At 32.7% G+C, this 19,037-nt stretch overlaps 2 protein-coding genes and 1 non-coding gene across 3 annotated transcripts; 2 read left to right on the forward strand and 1 right to left on the reverse strand.

Annotated features, from left to right (window-relative positions):
- The first annotated feature begins 203 nt into the window (after nucleotides 1-203).
- LOC146957173 (uncharacterized) lies at nucleotides 204-3,443 on the forward strand. The gene is made up of 2 exons (XM_085734547.1): nucleotides 204-2,509; nucleotides 3,089-3,443. Exon 1 carries the CDS (start codon nucleotides 249-251, stop codon nucleotides 1,860-1,862), a length of 1,614 nt encoding a protein of 537 aa, XP_085590673.1. The 5' UTR covers nucleotides 204-248; the 3' UTR covers nucleotides 1,863-2,509; nucleotides 3,089-3,443.
- Nucleotides 611-718, reverse strand: LOC146957174 (small nucleolar RNA R71). Its single transcript, XR_015025204.1, has one exon. It is a non-coding gene; the product is annotated as a small nucleolar RNA R71 (small nucleolar RNA).
- Nucleotides 3,444-13,924: 10,481 nt separating the features above from the next.
- Nucleotides 13,925-18,677, forward strand: LOC146957175 (uncharacterized). Its single transcript, XM_085734567.1, has 8 exons — nucleotides 13,925-14,385; nucleotides 14,476-14,546; nucleotides 14,627-14,708; nucleotides 15,592-15,707; nucleotides 15,807-15,983; nucleotides 16,356-16,976; nucleotides 17,839-17,916; nucleotides 18,209-18,677. Exons 1-8 carry the CDS (start codon nucleotides 14,334-14,336, stop codon nucleotides 18,317-18,319), a joined length of 1,308 nt encoding a protein of 435 aa, XP_085590693.1. The 5' UTR covers nucleotides 13,925-14,333; the 3' UTR covers nucleotides 18,320-18,677.
- Nucleotides 18,678-19,037: the final 360 nt, after the last annotated feature.

Consider the following 19,037-nt stretch of genomic DNA (forward strand, 5'->3'; position numbering starts at 1 on the left):
AGTGATTAGACTATAAAAAAATTATAAAAAAAAAAAAAATCTTTTTCGTTGTTTTATTTTATTTTATTTTATTGTTTCTATATTTCTTCCTAAAAAAAAAAAAATCTTTGTTTGATTCTATTTTATTTTATTTACTTCATATAAAAAAAAAATCTTTCTCTTTATTTTATTTTATTTTATATATAAAAAAAAAAAATCTTTTTCTATTTCTTCTTTTGCCTTTAACTTCTTGGGAAGATAATAACGATATGGCTAAGGAATGCACTCTCATAGAGTATGCAATCCCATCTTCAAATGAGTCATACGATGCTATTGTGTACCCAACGGTTGATGACAATTTTGAAATAGAACCTGAACTTATTGAGTTAGTTCAGCAAAATCAATTTTTCGGATCAACCACTGAGGATCCGAATTTTCATATTTCAACTTTTTTAAGACTCAGTGGAACCGTGAATGCAAACCAAGAGGTCGTAAGGCTGCACTACTTTCCTTTTTCCTTAGGGGGAAGAGCTAGTGCTTGGTTTAATTCATTAAAGCTTGGTTCTATCACTTCATGGCAACAAATGAGGCAAACTTTTCTTGCCCAATTCTTTCCTCATTCTAAAATTGTTCACTTAAGAAAACAAATCATACAATTCACTCAAAAAGATGGAGAATCTCTTTACGATGCGTGGGAACGTTTCAAAGAAATGCTTAGACTTTGTCCCCATCATGGTTTAGAGAATTGGCTTATTATTCACACTTTTTATAATGGCCTTTTGTATCCCACAAAAATTTATGTTGATGCAGCTGCAGGTGGAGCTCTGATGAACAAAACATACACAGAAGCATATGCTTTGATCGAGGACATGGCACAAAACCACTATCAGTGGACCTACGGAAGGGACACCACTAATGTTGCTCCTTCACCCTCTCAGAAAGAGGTAGGTATGTATGAAAATTCTTCCCTTGATCATCTAGCTGCTAAAGTTGACGCACTCACACAAAAATTTGATAAAATAAATACTAGTGCTGTCACACCTCCCCCTGTATCACCTCTTTGTGAAGTTTGTGGTGTATTTGGCCATATTGGCATTGATTGCCAACTAGGTAGTGTTGTTAGAAGTCCTGAGCAAGTAAACTATGCTCAATATAATCAAGGGTTTAAAAATAACCAAATTTTTTTTCAAACCCCTCAAAATCTTTTTGGACAAGAAACAACACCACTCAGTTATGCAAACAACCAAATAGTCCCTCAAAAATCCAGCTTGGAACTTTTTTTAGAAAATTTTCTTATAAATCAATCTGAGCAGCTCCAAGAGTTTAAAAACCAAACTGAATTTTTGAAGGACTCTCTTGCCAAACATACATTGAACGTAGACTCCATAGTTACTCACAGTAAGATGATAGAGACTCAGACTTCCCAAGTACCCCAACAGCTGGCTACTCCCTCTCAAACCTCCAAAGTCCTTCTAAGCCAAACCGAAACCAACCCCAAAGACCATATACGTGCTATTATTTTTAGGGATGGTAACCAATTAGAGGACCCCGTTGTGAAAATTAAGAACAATGAACGAGAGATAGGAAGTGATAAGCCTCAAAGTGAGAAAGCTATAGGAGAGAATGACAAGCCATTTGTTTCACCATCTCATGAGCCTAAAATTCCTTTAACACAAGAGTTTGCTAAATCCAAGTTAGATGAGCAGTTTAGAAATTTTATTGAAATACTTCCAAACAAATTGCCACCTAAACTTAAGGATCCAGAGAGATTTTCCATACCTTGTGTCATAGGATATAAAACATTTGAGAAAGCCATGTGTGATTTGGGAGAGCATGTTAGTTTGTTGCCATTATCCCTTTCTGAGAGATTGGGTATAGGATAGATAAACCACCTTCTAACCGTCAAGCTAGTGACTCTAAACAAGCGCTTCGTGGGAGGCAACCCATGATTTTTATTGCTTTTATTTTTGTTTGTTTTGTGTTATTTTAATTTATTTTGTAGGTATTTGTCCAAATATGATACAAAAAAGTGAAAGAAAGTTGAAGCCATTGACCTGAAACAAAAAAAAATTTGAAAAAAAAAAAAATTTGTGTCTAAGGTCCAGAGGCTAGGCACGGCCCGTGCCTAAGGTGGCACGGCCTGCCCAAGAAAAAAAAAACTTTTTTTAAAAAAAAAAAAAAAAAAAAAATTCCCTCATTCAAAATAACCTCTTTCATCCTTTATCCATAACCCTCTAAACCAAATTCATACACCATTAAACCATAACCCAAAAACCAAACCTTCTTCACCAATCTCCATCATTCAACTCTTAAACTTCACTTAAACCACAACCTCATCACTAAACCAACCCTTCCCAACCAAAACCTTGCCTAACCCTAACCTTCACCCAAAATCCACACCAAGTCAAGTTAAGGTCAATGGCATCAATGAAGAAAGGTAAGGAGATTGAAGACTCCGGAAGTGGTGCAAGAAGCAATCAACAACCTGCAATCATAGGATCAAATTCAAGGATCCCGAGCAAAGAAATAGGTATAAATCTCTAATCTCTAGAACTATCTCTACTTGCAGGTACCTTGATGTTAATGCTATGGATAGACTAGGAATAGAGGATAATGTGATTAGGCTGTTGAATAACACAACCCTATGCTTAGGTACCTTGAAAGGTTTATGGCTTGCACCGTATAGAGTAGGAAAGAGGTAGGGAATGATGAGAGCTGTTTATGTTGTGGGCTATGCTTTATAACCATCATATTAACATTTGCTATTATTTGCTTGATTATCTTGTTTCAATTGTTAAAAAGAAACCGGATGATAAGGGTGATATAATGGTAGGTGGAATCATCAATTTTCTTGCTAGGAAGTTTGGGGTGAGTGTGAATCAAGGGATCAAGAGGATAGAGGGAAACTTTTGGCTAGACTTATATACTATCACTACTTTTTCCTTAGAACCCATGAACCTACTCACAATTACCAATATGAATGGAGAATTATTAGAGCTTATCATTCTACCTAATCCGGACATAACTAATCCGGAGGTGGTGGAAAATTTGTTTTATGTTGGCACTAACCCACAGGTACATAATGATGGTGATGATGATGGTAATCAAGAAGGAGGTAGGTGCAAACTTGCACCATGAGCAAGAAGCCGGTGGAAGCTATAATGAAGAACGGTGGGCATGGATGCAAACCAAGGTTCACAAAATAAGCACCGAGAAACAAAGACAAGGTGTTGAAATGGCCGGGCTAAGAAACAATGTCCTAAGGGGCAATCAAATAAATGGAGAAAATAATCAAATGCTACGGAACATGATACAACACCTTCTCCTCCATGGTCTACTTTATAAAATTGTGAGCTTTCCTCTTCCTTTACTCTCTCTTCTTCCTCCTCTTCTTCTACTTCTTCTTCTACTTCTTCTTCTTCTTCTTCTTCTATTCTTCTTCTTTTATTTTTCTTTTTGAATCATTGAGGACAATGCTTCTCCTAAGTGTGGGGGGGGGGGGGGGGGGGGGGGGGGGGGGCTAATAAAGTGTCTAGAGTCGTAGTGTTCCAAACTCCCTTGAACTTTATTCTTTTGTTTTGTTTTTATAGCAAGAGGCATGACTAGTAGCTTGTTTTTAATGTAAAAATTGGCATGAATTTTTTTTGTTTTGTCTCTTCTTTAAAAGGTTGCTTCTTGTACATAAAAGTAGTTTCTTGTGTTTCTTATGTTCTTGCTATACCCATATCATGTTTTATTGTGAAATTCTCCAATGAGAAAAGCACCCGGTTGCAATCCTTGAGTAAATGTATGAATAGGTATTTTAAGGAACACGTTCTAGCTTTAGTGTTAACTTAGACCCTTTAAAGTCTTAAGAGTAAAAGTAGTATAAGTTTGTGTGGGAAAATTAATCAAATTGTTCTTAATTGTTATATTCTTCTTAATTTGTTAATGTTAAATGGGGCGGGAGAATGGCACCAACATATGGGGGAAAGGACAATTACATCCTAACTTCCTAATTGTGGTGGTGACTCCCTAATTTGAACTTAAAGTGAAACTAATTCATCAATGCTAGGGGGAAAGGACAATTACATCCGAGAAGACTTCCTACGCGGAGATGAAACAAATAATAATTTTGCAGCACTGCTTAGGGTGATTTTGAATCTAGGGGGAAAGGACAATTACATCCGAGAAGACTTCCTACGAGGATAGATAGCCCCTAAGCATCTGCAGCCCCTTGTGCTTAATTGTTAAATCTAATCTAATTTTAACTCAAATTCCCATCACTCTTATATGAAATGAAGAAAGGACTTTTCTCGGTTACTTTAGCACTAAGGATAGAACCTATTCCTCATAATATCTGTCTTATACAGGAGCAAGAAAAGGGTTGGACTGCACACACACACTCACTTGAGACTTGATGTTGGGTAGAATAGGTTCATGAGAAGTGTTTGAAGTTATAATTAGTGTACTTGAAGCAAAGCCTTTCTTTTGAGACATTTGTTCTTAATATTGCCATAATCAATCTTTTGTTGCTGCTATGTTTGTTGCCTTTTGCTTGAGGACAAGCAAAGATTCAAGTGTGGGGGAGTTTGATGAGTCATAGATAGTATAATTTATTGCCTTATTTAGTTTAGTTTTATTTTAGATTTGATTTAGTTTTATTGCATTTTATTTTATATTAGAATATTTTACTTCAAATTGTATTTTATTTTATTTTAGGAATAAATATATGGTGGAAGGTGTCTTGGAGCAAAAGAAAGAGGACTCGAGCAAATACAGCGCAAGAATACGAAGATACGGGACAAAAATATGTTCCCACCAAGTCAGAAGCTTGGCACGGCCAGTGTCAACATGTGGCACGGCCGTGCCACCTCCAGAAGCCCCTTTTGCTGCTTTTTCTTCGGGCCCAAGTTACCCTGTTGCAGCTTTACTGTTTTACCCTTTTAGTTGCTTAGTTTCTAAGTCGATTGTAAAGCTATAAATAGAGTAGCTCTCCACCATAAACAATCACCTTTTACTTTATTTAGAATATTTCTATTTTCAATAAAAGTCTTTATTTCTTTACTTTCTTTGCAATTTATTTTACCGTTTTTCTATCTTCTTCCCACATGTCTACGATGAACGTGAGTGAGTAGACTTCTTCGTCTTGGGATTGTTGGGGAGTCTAATGACTCAATCCTAAACAAAACAAGCCTAAACCCTAATTTCTATGTAACCCTAATTTCTAATCTAGATTCACCGTCTTAACGTGGATTAACAATTATCAAACTGTGGAAGCGAAAGCGGAGGGTTTAATAATCGTTAATCCATCATCCCAAACATCAATTCATAAAGCGAGAGCGGAGTTTTGATGTTGGAACAAGTGAATCTAGACAATAATTGCAAAACAGTGAAATAGTCTTTGCAATTATTGAGACAAAGAGTAGTTTCAATCCTCTATGCATCTTCTAGTAATCATGTCAGCGAAATAGGCTTGGTTGCTAGAAGTAAACTCTCACCGGACCTTCATCGGAAAGGTGAGGGGCTAAGGGAAACCGGTCTTTAGAAATTAGTGTGTAAACCATGAAATTAGATGTTTAGGTCTTGTCTAGTGAAGGATTTGTTATTATGGCAAACCAATAATCCCAAGGCATCTTTATTATTATTGTTATTTACTTTCAGCAATCAACCCCCTATTTTTTAATCTTTCTTCTCTTCTAATCATTCTCTAAAGGTTAATTGAATTCACAACTCCCTAGCGGAACGATACTCTTTACTACTACTATTACTTCGATAGACCGTGCACTTGCGGTTTGGCCTATCAATATTATATTATAAATTATGGTCGATTGTGTTAAACACTAATTAGTTGATGAATATGTGTGATTGTGCTATTCTTTCTAAATGGACTGTGATGGGTTGGACCATTTAGTTAAGCCCAATGCGAGTTCCCTGTCCTCAGCCGTTTAGCTATTTAAACGTCATCCCATCAGACGAGACGGTTAAGCATTCTGAACAGCACTGTGAAAACCTAAAGCTAGACGGAATGAGGGTGGTTATCCCTCTCATGGTTGTCGGCGTTGTCGGCGGTTATCCTTCATCAACCTAATTCAAAAGTACACAATTTCTTATAACTTTATTATAATTGATGATATGCTATAATTTGTATCTAGTTATCCATGACCAAGTCTCAAATTTTTATCAAGTAAAATATAAAATATGTATACCATTTGATTTTGTATTTGTATTTTCAGTTTTCAACAACTATGTCAATTCATCTAAGTAAAGATCTTCACCATTTTTTCAAAATAGTTTTATGTGTGTATCAACAAATATTTATAGAACACATGACTGACACTAAATATTTAGGGTAATGATATGTATCCCGATGGGCTTTTATCCCGACAAATCATGACTGTGTTAAATTTTCGTTGTCATCAATTCCTTTCCTTTTTTCAGCACGTGTATTCCAAACAAATCTGAAATCTAACGGTGGAAAGTAATTCGGGATACTATCGGGAAGATTTTCTTCCCTTGAAATAGTAGCGCTCAAATATTTATGTGATTTTATATACATAAAATTACAATGACGGAAATATAACACTTATAAAATTGCAGTTTGCATAAGAAAATAAACCGTCATGTGACATGATTTCTTCTTTAAATAGATAAAGGATCTATGACAATTACTTAGAAGTATCTTTTGTGAAACAACCTCCATGATTTTTGTGTTTTGATCACAATATATATTTTTTAAATTGCAATGTTTATATGTAATAGTGAAAAATTGCAAATGATTTTTGTTTTGTTTGTTTTAAAAACATTGCCATTCGGACAAATGTTTGCTATTAAATATTAAATATTTGTTTGACAACCTATACTAGTATATATGACTTCTTAAATACGATGACCACGTTAACGTTTGGTAAAGAGGTTTCATTTTTGACTGACACGTAAACACGGTAAAGTGAGGACCCACATATGAACTTAGACATTCATATGACACTTAGATGTGTTTGACTCCCTAATTAATTTTTAGGTTTTTTATTGCTCCCATAGTTAATAAAAGTTTCATTTTGGTCCCTTAATTCAATCTCTGTTTACCAATTTGGTCTCATTCTGTTACTTTTAACCTTTAATATTTTTTAGAAAAGAGAACCGTTTGATTTTAAAGGTCTATAGGATCTAACAATGCACCATCAACACCTATTTTATTTTACATTTCTTTATCTTCATAACATTTTCATGAATCTTAAAAAAAAAAAACCAGAAATAACAATAATCATCGTCAACAACATTTGGGGATTCAGTTACTCATTACCGCACTGGATATTGGTATGTGCAATGCACCCATTTTCTATCTCCTCTATCAAATTTCAATTCATTTCTCAGTGAAATGTTTGCATTTTCTGCAATCAAAAAAGGGGTTTTCTCTAAATGCGTTTTTCACACTGTTTGCAAGTTGAGATTTAATTTAAGTAACCCGGTTGATTTTTTATACATACATACATACATACATACATACATACATACATACATACATACATACATATATATATATAGGACATATCATATGAGAATGCAATTTATATATGAGAATGGTGAGAATGATTATTAACCCAGGTGTTTTCTTCGGTATTCATTGCTTTTTCCAAGCACCAGATTTGTCTCTTTTCACATTTTCAGAGGTAAAATCTTCTATTTCCTTTTGTTGATCTTCACTTGTGTATTAAATAGCCTGAATTTCTTTTGTATTTGCATTTAGATTTGATTTAAGTTTTGTGTTGTTCGTATGAACTATTATCTTCTAAATATTATTATATACTGGGTTTTGTATTTTTGTCTATGAACTGTTCTTTTAAATATTGTTTTGTTATAAGTTTTTTTAGTCTGTGTTTTGGTGTGCTTTTTCTCAGTCCAAATTATTATTTGCTGCTATTAAACATATACATGCAGAGTTTTGTATTTTTGTTAATGAATTGTTTTTTCTTATATTATAATGTTATAAGTTTTTTTAGTCTGTGTTTTGGTGTGCTTTTTCTCTATACAAATTATTATTTGCTGCTATTAATCATAGACATGTAGGGTTTTGTATTTTTGTTTACGAATTGTTCTTTCTTAGATTATAATGTTAGAAGTTTTTTTAATCTGTGTTTTGGTGTGCTTTTTCTCTATACAAATTATAATGTAGGTATTTGTATTTTTGTTTACGAATTGTTCTTTCTTAAATTATAATGTTATACGTTTTTTTTTAGTCTGTTTTGGTGTGCCTTTTCTCCTTACAAATTATTATTTATTGCTATTAATCATATACACGTAGGGTTTTGTATTTTTGTTTATGAACTGTTCTTTCTTAGATTATAATGTTATAAGTTTTTTTAGTTTGTGTTTTGGTGTGCTTTTTCTCGTTACAAATTATAATGTAAGGTTTTGTATTTTTGTTTATGAACTGTTCTTTCTTAGATTATAACGTTATAGGTTTTTTTTAGTCTGTGTTTTGGTGTGCTTTTTCTCTATACAAATTATAATGTAGGTATTTGTATTTTTGTTTATGAACTGTTCTTTCTTAGATTATAATGTTGTATGTTTTTTTTAGTCTGTGTTTTGGTGTGTTTTTTCTCTATACAAATTATTATTTGCTGCTATTAAACATATACATGCAGGGTTTTGTATTTTTGTTTATGAATTGTTCTTTCTTAGATTATAATGTTATAAAAGTATTTTGTCTGTTGTTTTGGTTTAACTTAGAGCCCGTTTGTTATAACTTTTTTAAGAAAAAATCACTTATTTTAAAAAAATAATCACTTTTATGAGTTTTGCATCCGTTTGTTACAGCTTTTTAAAAAAATCAGAATTTAAAAAAAATCTAAAAACAGCTTCAAATGAGAAGCTGTTAAGAGCAGCTTCTGAAAAAATAGATTTTTTTTAGAGGAGAGAGAAAATATTGTTTAAAAGATTGAGCTAATTTTGTAACAAAAAATCCCTTATATATAGGGCCCGTTTGTTACGGATTAAAATAAAAGTGATTTTGATATAAAATAATTTAGAGATTATATTTTAGAGATTATATGAAAAATCAGAATCTATTTTGCGTTTGTTTACTGTAATAAAAATCACTTTTTTTAAACAAATAATCTAGTTTGTTTGGATACAACTATATAAAAGGGATTTTTTTGTTACAAAATTAGTTCAATCTTTTAAATTATATTTTCTCTCTCCTCTAAAAAAAATCTATTTTATTTTAAGCTGCTCCTAACAGCTTCTCATTTGAAGCTGTTTTTAGATTATTTTTAGATTCTGATTTTTTTAAAAATCTGTAACAAACGGATGCAAAACTCTTAAAAGTGATTATTTGTTTAAAAAAAGTGATTTTTTTCTTAAAAAAGCTATAACAAACGGGCTCTATCCAAACAAACTAGATTATTTGTTTTAAAAAAGTGATTTTTATTACGGTAAACAAACGCAAAATAGATTCTGATTTTTCATAAAATCTCTAAAATATAATCTCTAAATTATTTTATGTCAAAATCACTTTTATTTTAATCCGTAACAAACGTCTCTCAACAAATTATTATGTGTTGTTATTAAACATATTCATGTAGGGTTTGTATTTTGGTTGATGAACTCTTTGTTATAATATTATCTTATTCAAGTTTTTTTATCATGTGCTTATATTTAACATATATACCCTTGAAATAGTTTTTTTTAGTCTGCGTTTTGGTTTAACTTGAGTTGCTTTTCCTCTGTACCAGTTATTATGCGATGCTATGTTTTGTATTATGGTTTATGAACTGTTCTTTCGTACGTTATAATCTTAATCAAGTTTTTTTAATCTTCGTTTTGGTTTAACTGGAATCTTGAGGCGTTTTTTCTCTGTTTTAAACATATACTTGTAGGGTTTGTATTTTGGTTAATGAACTCTTCTTTGTTATAATATTATCATCTTATGTTTTGGTTCAACTTGAATCTTGAGGCGCCTTTTTACAAATTATTATGTGTTGCTATTAAACATATACATGTAGGGTTTGTATTTTGGTTAATGAACTTTTCTTTGTTATAATATTATTATTATCTTATTCAAGTTTTTTTTAGTCTTATTCAAGTTTTTTAGTCTGCTGTTTGGTTTAACTTGAATCTTGAGCTCTTTTTCTCTGTAAAAATTATCATGTGCTGCTATTTAAAATATACACCCTTAAAATTATGTGTACTGCTGATAAATGTTTACTCAATCCTTCAGTATTTGTTATGTTGTAATTTTATCTGCCTGTTTTTTTAGGCCTTCTAAATGAGTTTTTTGTAATTTTTTATGAAGTTATGTTTTGTATCTTGCTGAATATATGTCAGTTTTGTGTATAGATGGCTCGGAAATGGACTACCAAAGAAAATGTTACTTTGTACTAGGGTGCCCTCGAGTATGGGCATGATAAGCTACACAAAGTTAAGGAGAACGAGCGCTTCAAGTAATATCTTAAAAGGAGGTCCGTTGTAGCTATGTACAAGAAGCTAAAGGATGATTATTCAAGGCTTGAAACTGAGTTCAACAGATACCTTGAATTGTTGAACCCTCCTGTTGAAGATGACGGTGATGACGATGATGTTTTTGCTATTGATCCTCCAAACGTTGAGGCCCCTAGGAAAGTTGCGCAGGAGCTCTCCGTCGTTGGTGATGAATTGGCCAAGGCCAAGGCTCAAACCAAGAAGGCCGAGAAAGAGCTTGAGGAGACCAAGAAAAAAATAGCTCAAGAACTGTTCGTATGAACTGTTATCTTCTAAATATTATTATATATTGGGTTTTGTATTTTTGTCTATGAACTGTTCTTTCAAATATTGTATTGTTATAAGATTTTTTAGTCTGTGTTTTGGTGTGTTTTTTCTCAGTACAAATTATTATTTGTTGCTGTTAAACATATACATGTAGGGTTTTCTATTTTTGTTTATGAATTGTTCTTTCTTATGTTATAATGTTATAAGTTTTTTTAGTCTGTGTTTTGGTGTGCTTTTTCTCTATACAAATTATTATTTGCTGCTATTAATCATAGGCTAATGTTAACTTGTGCCCTCAAGACACAAGTTAAGAAGTTAACTTGTGCCCTCAAGACACAAGTTAAGAAATAAAAGTAGAAATGTTTTATTGTAATTAATGCATTTGAATTTAACTTTTTGACTTTTAACTAATTGAATGCACAAAATTTAAGAAATAATTTCTACATTTGGGTTGCTTAACATGTGCCCCAAGGGCACAAGTTAACATGACCCTTAATCATATACATGTAGGGTTTTGTATTTTTGTTTATGAACTGTTCTTTCTTAGATTATAATGTTATAAGTTTTTTTTAGTCTGTGTTTGGGTGTGCTTTTTCTCTATACAAATTATAATGTAGGTATTTGTATTTTTGTTTATGAACTGTTCTTTCTTAGATTATAATGTTATAAGTTTTTTTTAGTCTGTTTTGATGTGCTTTTTCTCTATACAAATTATTATTTGCTGCTATTAATCATATACATGTAGGGTTTTGTATTTTTGTTTATGAACTGTTCTTTCTTAGATTATAATGTTATAAGTTTTTTTAGTCTTTGTTTTGGTGTGTTTTTTTCTCTATACAAATTATAATGTAGGGTTTTGTATTTTTGTTTATGAACTGTTCTTTCTTAGATTATAATGTTATAAGTTTTTTTTAGTCTGTGTTTTGGTGTGCTTTTTCTCTATACAAATTATATATTTATTTTTTTGACAAAAATAAATGATATTCATTCATTCAAATTGATAGAGTACATCGATACAATGAAAATGCTAAAAACAAAAAGGATGAATATGTGAACAAACTCACAACATCCATGTTAATAGCATAAAACGGTCAAGTACTAAAGCCTACACTTATGCCTATATTTAAATCACCGGAATACTCATGTCTCCGGATCTGCAACATTGATGACTCCAAAGTCATTGATTTGATCTGCACTGGATCGAAGCTGATCTGACAATCTGAACCGAACAAATACCTGAACGATATGACTATATTTTTTTTTGTTATAATATTATCTTATTCAGGTTTTTTTTTATCATGTGCTGCTATTTAACAATATACCCTTGAAATAGTATTTTTAGTCTGTGTTCATGCAAGCAAAAGGTAAAATATATAAATCACTTATATAGTAGTGACATACAACACATGGATACATGTAAGGCGAATTGAGCGTGGTTGTGAGTTGAAAGAAATATTCATTCTCCCATATGTTGAAAATTTGCGGAAGACCTCCGGCTGGTATTGAAGTGACGGCCGGTTTATTAGAGAATGACACGGAGCCGTCATTGCTAAACTATGAGCGATTCATTGGCTTTTCTCTTAATGAACCTGATATTGAACGCTTTTTGTTTGTAACCAAACTCTCCTAGAAAAACAATTACGGCAAACTCTACTAAAAATTCTTCACCTTCGGCGGCAACTTTAACTTTCAAATATTATTTCAATTCTTCAGACACTTGATGTTATATAGCTTCCAAATTATGATTCATAACGTCACTCCTAATCGAATAACCACCAGTCCACCATCCTTCTCAAACTTTTAAGTAGGCATATCATGAATCATATGAGTCACTGAAGACAAAAATCGGAGTATTGAATATGCTTATAGTTGTATTATTATTGTTAAAAAATCCATTGATGAGCTCCATATTTGCTTGGATTCGATATTAATATTAAAAAAAGCAAAAAATGGAGAATCGAGAGAAAATAAATTGGAAAGCTACATAGTACTACTATGATCTTCGACAACGCCACGACTTAAGCACCGTCCATGATGTAATAAGTGGGAAAGATGGATTCACTTTTAAATTATTGAATCGGCTTTCATGGAATTGGGGGACCAGGCGAGTGAGGCGTACATGGCTAGGCTAGCTGCAAGAACTCGAGGATAAGGTCGCCAATCACAATCATAGTGTAATTCTTTTTGGCAATAATTAATATTTCACCCTACTTTCTCTCAAAAAAAAAAAAAAATTAATATTTCACCCATTTTGTTTACTTGTTTTTGCTCTATAAGTAGTCATATTTCTCATGTCACAAAATATGGAGTGTTTTTTCTCCCTCAAATGAAAATAAATTACATGTTTGATCTACTTGAATATTTATTTATCTGAACTTGAATGATCTAGTTTTACCAATTTTTTTTGTTATCTAGTGCCATGCCATGCCAAACTAAATGGCGTGACATCTTTTATATATATTTTTTCTTGCTTTGACCGCATTTCTAACATTTTTGAATCATGTCATTTCATATGACGAGAGACATTTTGGTTTTGTTTTTTATAACGTTAAAAATATTATAATATATCACTTTTGCCATTATAAATACATTTTCTTTTTTCATCACAAATCATAATCGTTCTTACTCACCTCTACATTTCTCTCATATCGTCTTCTTCATAATGTCTCCTCCTTCTTCTCCTTCGCTAAAATTCAATGTTTAGTTCGATCAATAGACAAGTCCGTTTGAAATGTTATTAAGTCCACTAATGATCAAAGGTCTTCAAAAACGGGAGTGTATAACCATTTACAACAAAAGGTTCAAAGTATTCCACAACAATAGTCACTAACCCTCATATGAAGGTTCCAAACTTTAAAGACGCTCTTGTCATTAATGATAATGATAGATTTGAACATTCAACCTCCTTACTACTCGAATTCATAACTCCACATAAACCATCATGTCATTTTTATAGTCTCCTTTTGTCCTTTATCTCATTTTTCCATTTAGACCGTCTCTATCTTTTAAAATTAACTCGCACAATTTAATTTCCTGTTTAATTCAAAAATATTGTGGTGGCAAGTCCACATCCACATCGGCTAATAATTAATAACGCGCCGAGCCTTGAAAAGTAAGCAAAGAAAACCGGCTCGGCTAACTGTCGGTAAAAAGGCAGTACAATCATATAGGTCGCTTTCCTTTGAGATACTACATGCTCTTCACTTCAAAATTGAAAAATGCGTTTTACCATAAATTTATATTTTTATTCACAATTTCTACATTTTTTTTCACTAATCATAATCCTTGAATAACTTTCTCAGTACTATACTTTTCCGATTTGGAAGAGGATCACGATTCACACGCTTATTCTCATTCAATGCGTAAATCATAGCATGAAATAAAAAGGGAAACTAAATATCCAACTGCCTTATTCACTTGATTCCGTTTTTTAGTATTTTTATCATTCACATATTTTCTCCCTCAAAAATAGCTCATATCAATTTCTTCCAATTTAAACACCAACGAGTTCACTTGAGTTGACTCGTTCTTCTCTTCTTCTTCTTCTTCTTCTTCTTCTTCTCGAATCTAACGACTTCACCAAAACACCATCGTTTTAGCCGTTGATCTCGATTTTAGTTACTGTAATCATGAACAAAACACCGATTCTCGAAATTGAACCAAGGGAACTCAAATTCATATGTGAGTGAAAATTTTCAATTTCAAATGCTTGTAATGTGTGTTCAACGCATGATCCATTGATTAATGTGCTGTAATTTTTGTTTATTGTAGTTGAATTGAAGAAACAAAGTTCGTGTACGGTTCAGGTGACTAATAACACCTATCACCATGTCGCTTTCAAGGTATCATCGCATTTCTTTCAATTTTTGGCATAGAGTAGTTGTGTTGAGAATTGAGATTAATCGTTTTTGTATGTTTTCAGGTTAAAACGACTTCGCCTAAGAAATATTCAGTTCGACCAAATGTTGGAGTTCTCGCGCCAAAAGCTACTGGCGAATTCATAGGTATATATTCTTGGTCTTTTGTTTGTTTGTTTGCTTGCTTGGACGACATGATCAAGTTAACACCGATAATAATCTGAGAAAATAACATAATGAACTTAATCATATGAGTATGTGTCGTGTCGGTTATCCAACACCTTGTTACGCTTAATCCAAAGTATTTGTGCTTCATAGTTTGTTTGTTTTTTTCTTTTTTCTTTTTTAAAGTTGTTAATAATATCTAAGATATAGTTTATAATTGAAATTTTCAATCAGACTTGGGGCTTGTTTGAGTTTATCTACTGGCATAAGTTTTTTAGACGGTTAGAGAGAACTTATGAAAGTAGCTTACGGCATTGTTTATAAGCTGTTTTCAGCTTTTTTTCATAAGTAATCCAAGATAACTTACGAAAAACAACTTATAACTTAAACGAAATAATTTAAGTTCATTTTATCTGTTGCTATAGAAAAAGCATATACATAAGCACTAATCAGCGCTTGTGCTATAAGCTAAAATAAGTTGTTTATTCAAACAAGGCCTTATTGTTCTTGTTGATATCAGTTAGAGGCTTTTATGATTCCTTGATCGTTGATGCAATTAAATCTTATGCTTAGTTAAAACTCTATTGAGAGTAAGGTTTAGTCGTTGTGGTGGTTAATTTTTGGATATTCATTGAATGGACTTAAATTTGTCATGTTAGGGGTTTTTTGTGATTACTTAGCATTGCTTTTTCAATTTTGAATGTTATATACTTCAAGCTTAATGTATCCTTGCAGCCATAAGTTTTTTGAATATTAACTATTAAATAAGAGTATCAGTTTTTCATAGACTAAATTTGAAGATGAATTCACTATCTACCCCTAATTTTATTTCTGTTTTTCTTCTAAAAACTTTTGCATCGACCAGTTACAATGCAAGCACAACGGGTAGCCCCTGAAGATTTGGTGTGCAAGGACAAGTTCTTAGTCCAAAGCACATTGGTTGATGCAGAGATAACCACTGAAGATGTTACTTCCAGCTTGGTATGGATATACTTCTTATTATATATTTTGTATCTGGTAGCATTCATTGCTATTTTATTTATTTTAACTATTCTGACTTTTTTTTATTTATAATCGAAGTTTGTCAAGGATGGACTGCGATATATTGAAGAAAATAAGCTGAAGGTGGCTCTGATTAGCCCACCTGATTCACCAGAACTAGTTCCTGTTAATGGAGACTCAAAGAATGGATTTCATCATGAAAAAGTTCAGATACATGGCAAAGACGAAATTGAAATCCAGTCCCCTGAACCCATGGTTAGACGAAACTTCATGATGTTTGGATCTCAGTTATTTTCTTTTCACCGCCTCTTTTTCTTTCATAGACGTTCCAAATCCTTTAGAAAGATAATTGGAAGTCTTAGTCACACACTCTAAGGGTTTGTCGATTTTATTTTTTTAGATTGTTACTTTCATAATTTGAAAATTACCTTGCTATGGAGCTGCAGATCTTCTGCTTGTGAATTTTCTTTAGTCCCCTGGGATGAAATTCTTTGAACGTGTTATAAATTCTCTTGTTTTTCTGCTGTTGTCATCCTCGCTGATGTTGCCTTTGTGTATATGTTGGATTATCAATTGCCCAACTTCTACTTATCAATTACGCCATATAATGTTCTTGAAATTTGTCAGGTTCTTAAAAAACCAGAGCATAATAAGGTTCATATACCAGAGCATACTAAGGTTCGTGATGCAGAGATTGAAGAGGATATGGAGTTGAAGGTAGAATATGATATGGGGTTGGATGCTATTAAGGATGTAGGAGAGCCAAGAGAAGAAGCAGGGTTGAAAGTGTCAAGAGTTGAGGAGATGAACTCAGTAAAGGGTGCGGAGGAACTGAAACCACAGAAAAAAATAGAGGTACAAGTCTCAAAAGATCTGGATTCAATCACAGTAAAGAATGCAGAGGAACTGAAACCAGGAAAAGAGGCAGAGATGAAGGTGTCAAAAGATCTGGGTTCAATCACAGTAAAGAAAGCAGAGGAACTGAAACCTGGAAAAGAAGCAGACTTGAATGTGTTAAAAGATCATTTGACCACAGTAAACAATGGAAAGGCACTGACGCCAGAAAAAGAAATAGAGTCAAAAGTGTCAACCGATACAGTGATTAAGACAGTAAAGAATGTTGAGGAACTGAAGCCAGAAAAAGAAGCGGAGTCAAGAGTTTCAAAGGGTATTGAGGAGCTGAAACTGCTGGAAGCCATTGAAGAGATGAAGTTAAAACTAGATGGACTTGAGTCAAAGCTAAATGAGGTCAGCATTCCACCATTCTATTGTGAATTTTTTTTTATCTGCTTGCTGTTGCATGTGACATGCTTCCTAGCAAGTCGCAAGTTACTGTAAACTTTTTCTGCCACCTTGTCAAGATTTTGGTTATTAATGTTTTGTCTTAGCACTCCTTTTGGTCATATGTTTTCAATTTTGAGATTTGAGATGTTAGTTGGACCCTTCACCGCTTGCTGTAAATAACTATTAGGTTAAATAAAAAAAAAAACTTGTTTAAATTAGTAGGTTAATAACTATACATTGATACTTTGTTAGTGTAAATTGCATTTAAATTTAACTAAACATCCAATTATATTTCACTATCTTGCTATGGTGTTATTCTAAACATACTTTAAACAATATTTCGATTAGATGTGTTAGACTTAATTATACTTTCAATGCGTGGTTATTAAATTTTTAAATTATATGGCTTCACATACTTTTGTGTGATTATATTTGTTCCTTATACACACCACTTTCCCCTTGTTTTCATTTGATTAAATTGTATACATATTGTTTAAGATCTGATGCATTGTGTTTCATAAAATATATAAGTTTGAATTAGAGAAGGCCACAGAGGAGCCAGCAAAGAATCTTTTTGGATGTATAGGGGTGTGATGTTGTTTTGTAGCATGTGATTATCTGAAAGCTCCTAACATCCATACAGGCTCAATCCTATGTGAAAATGTTTATCGATACTTTGTATATAATATTGGTGATGAAGCAATTGAGCATATGGTTTCCTAACCTTATTAAAATGGGGTGGATGTTTGTATAATGATACCCGACTTTCATGCTAATCTCTACTGATTTAATTTAAGTGATGATCAAGTTTTTGCTTCCTTTGTAGTCTGGAGTAACAATATCCAAGTTAACAGAGGAGAGGAGGTTAAGCAATCAAGAGGCGAATATCTTGCAAGAAAAACTAGTAAGCTTGAGAATCACTGTCTAGTTTGCTAGTAAATAGTAATGTTTTTGTGGGATTTACTTATGCGTTCTTGCCATATTACCAGTTTGGAGGAATTTTTAAGTGCACTTGTAGGAAAAAGAAAAGTTGAAATAATTATTATGATTAATAGTTTTCCGCATATGTTGAAATGAACTTATTCACCGCACTTTTTCATGTAAATTTAGTCCTCTTTAGGGATGTCCCCTTATTAAGCCTGTAAAATTTAGTTTTCATTTTAGAAACTCAAGGCTGGCTTGTTTTATATTTGCAGGCAGATCTCATTAATACAGGTCCAAGAAAAGTTCAAGTCGGGTTCCCACTTCTATATGTCTGCATGGTGGCACTTATCTGTGTCTTCTTGGGATACCGTTTACACTCTTGATATCTGGGGGATCAGTCGTCCAGGAAGATACTAACATTTTGAATTGCCTCAAGTTTGTTATATTAGGAGTTTAGGCATAATTTCACTTCATATCTATAAATATAATCAGTGATTTTTCTATACTTGAGGTCAGTAATGCTCCATCTGATCTGTCTGGTCCATAATCACGTTGCGTTTGTATATGCAGAATTTCTCACTTGTAAAGGTACAGATAGTACAAGGTATATAGCGGTCGGGTAGATGACTGATGAGATTAGTGGAAAACTGGAAAATGTTATGTAAGCTACTCGAGACTGTTCTCCTTTTCCCTGTGAACTCAATTGATTAGTAGTTTTGTTGAGTTGTGGCACTAGTGAAATCAAGTTGTGATACAGCATTCAATTTGATTGTTGATAAGTTACTCAAAATATAACTGAAACTGCCTTTGAAAAATAGTTGCACTTGCACCTGACGAACTATGAATGAATTTGAGGGTCCTTTTTGGAACTATGGCATTTGAACCAGAATTACGAATATCACGGATACTTTTTTTTTTTTTTTGAGGGAATATCACGGATACTTTTTTACTATGACTTTTGCCTTTTGGACATTACTTTGAAATTCTGATTTTATTTTTGTCAGAAAATTTTAAAGTCAATAATATGTTCTTCGCGAGTGCATCTTTGCTCCATTCACCAAACCTCCCTTTTCACTGCATAGATGTGTGACATGTGGCAAA

Source organism: Medicago sativa, chromosome 1 (genome assembly GCF_051527215.1).
Source record: "Medicago sativa cultivar Bolivia chromosome 1, Bolivia_mono, whole genome shotgun sequence".
NCBI lineage: Eukaryota > Viridiplantae > Streptophyta > Magnoliopsida > Fabales > Fabaceae > Medicago > Medicago sativa.

Coding starts and splice junctions, on each gene's coding strand:
- LOC146957173 (XM_085734547.1), top strand. CDS start 249: ATGGCTAAGGAATGCACTCTCATAGAGTATGCAATCCCATCTTCAAAT.
- LOC146957175 (XM_085734567.1), top strand. CDS start 14,334: ATGAACAAAACACCGATTCTCGAAATTGAACCAAGGGAACTCAAATTC. Junction 14,386..14,475: donor AAGGGAACTCAAATTCATAT/GTGAGTGAAAAT, acceptor TGTTTATTGTAG/TTGAATTGAAGAAACAAAGT. Junction 17,917..18,208: donor ATATCTTGCAAGAAAAACTA/GTAAGCTTGAGA, acceptor TTATATTTGCAG/GCAGATCTCATTAATACAGG.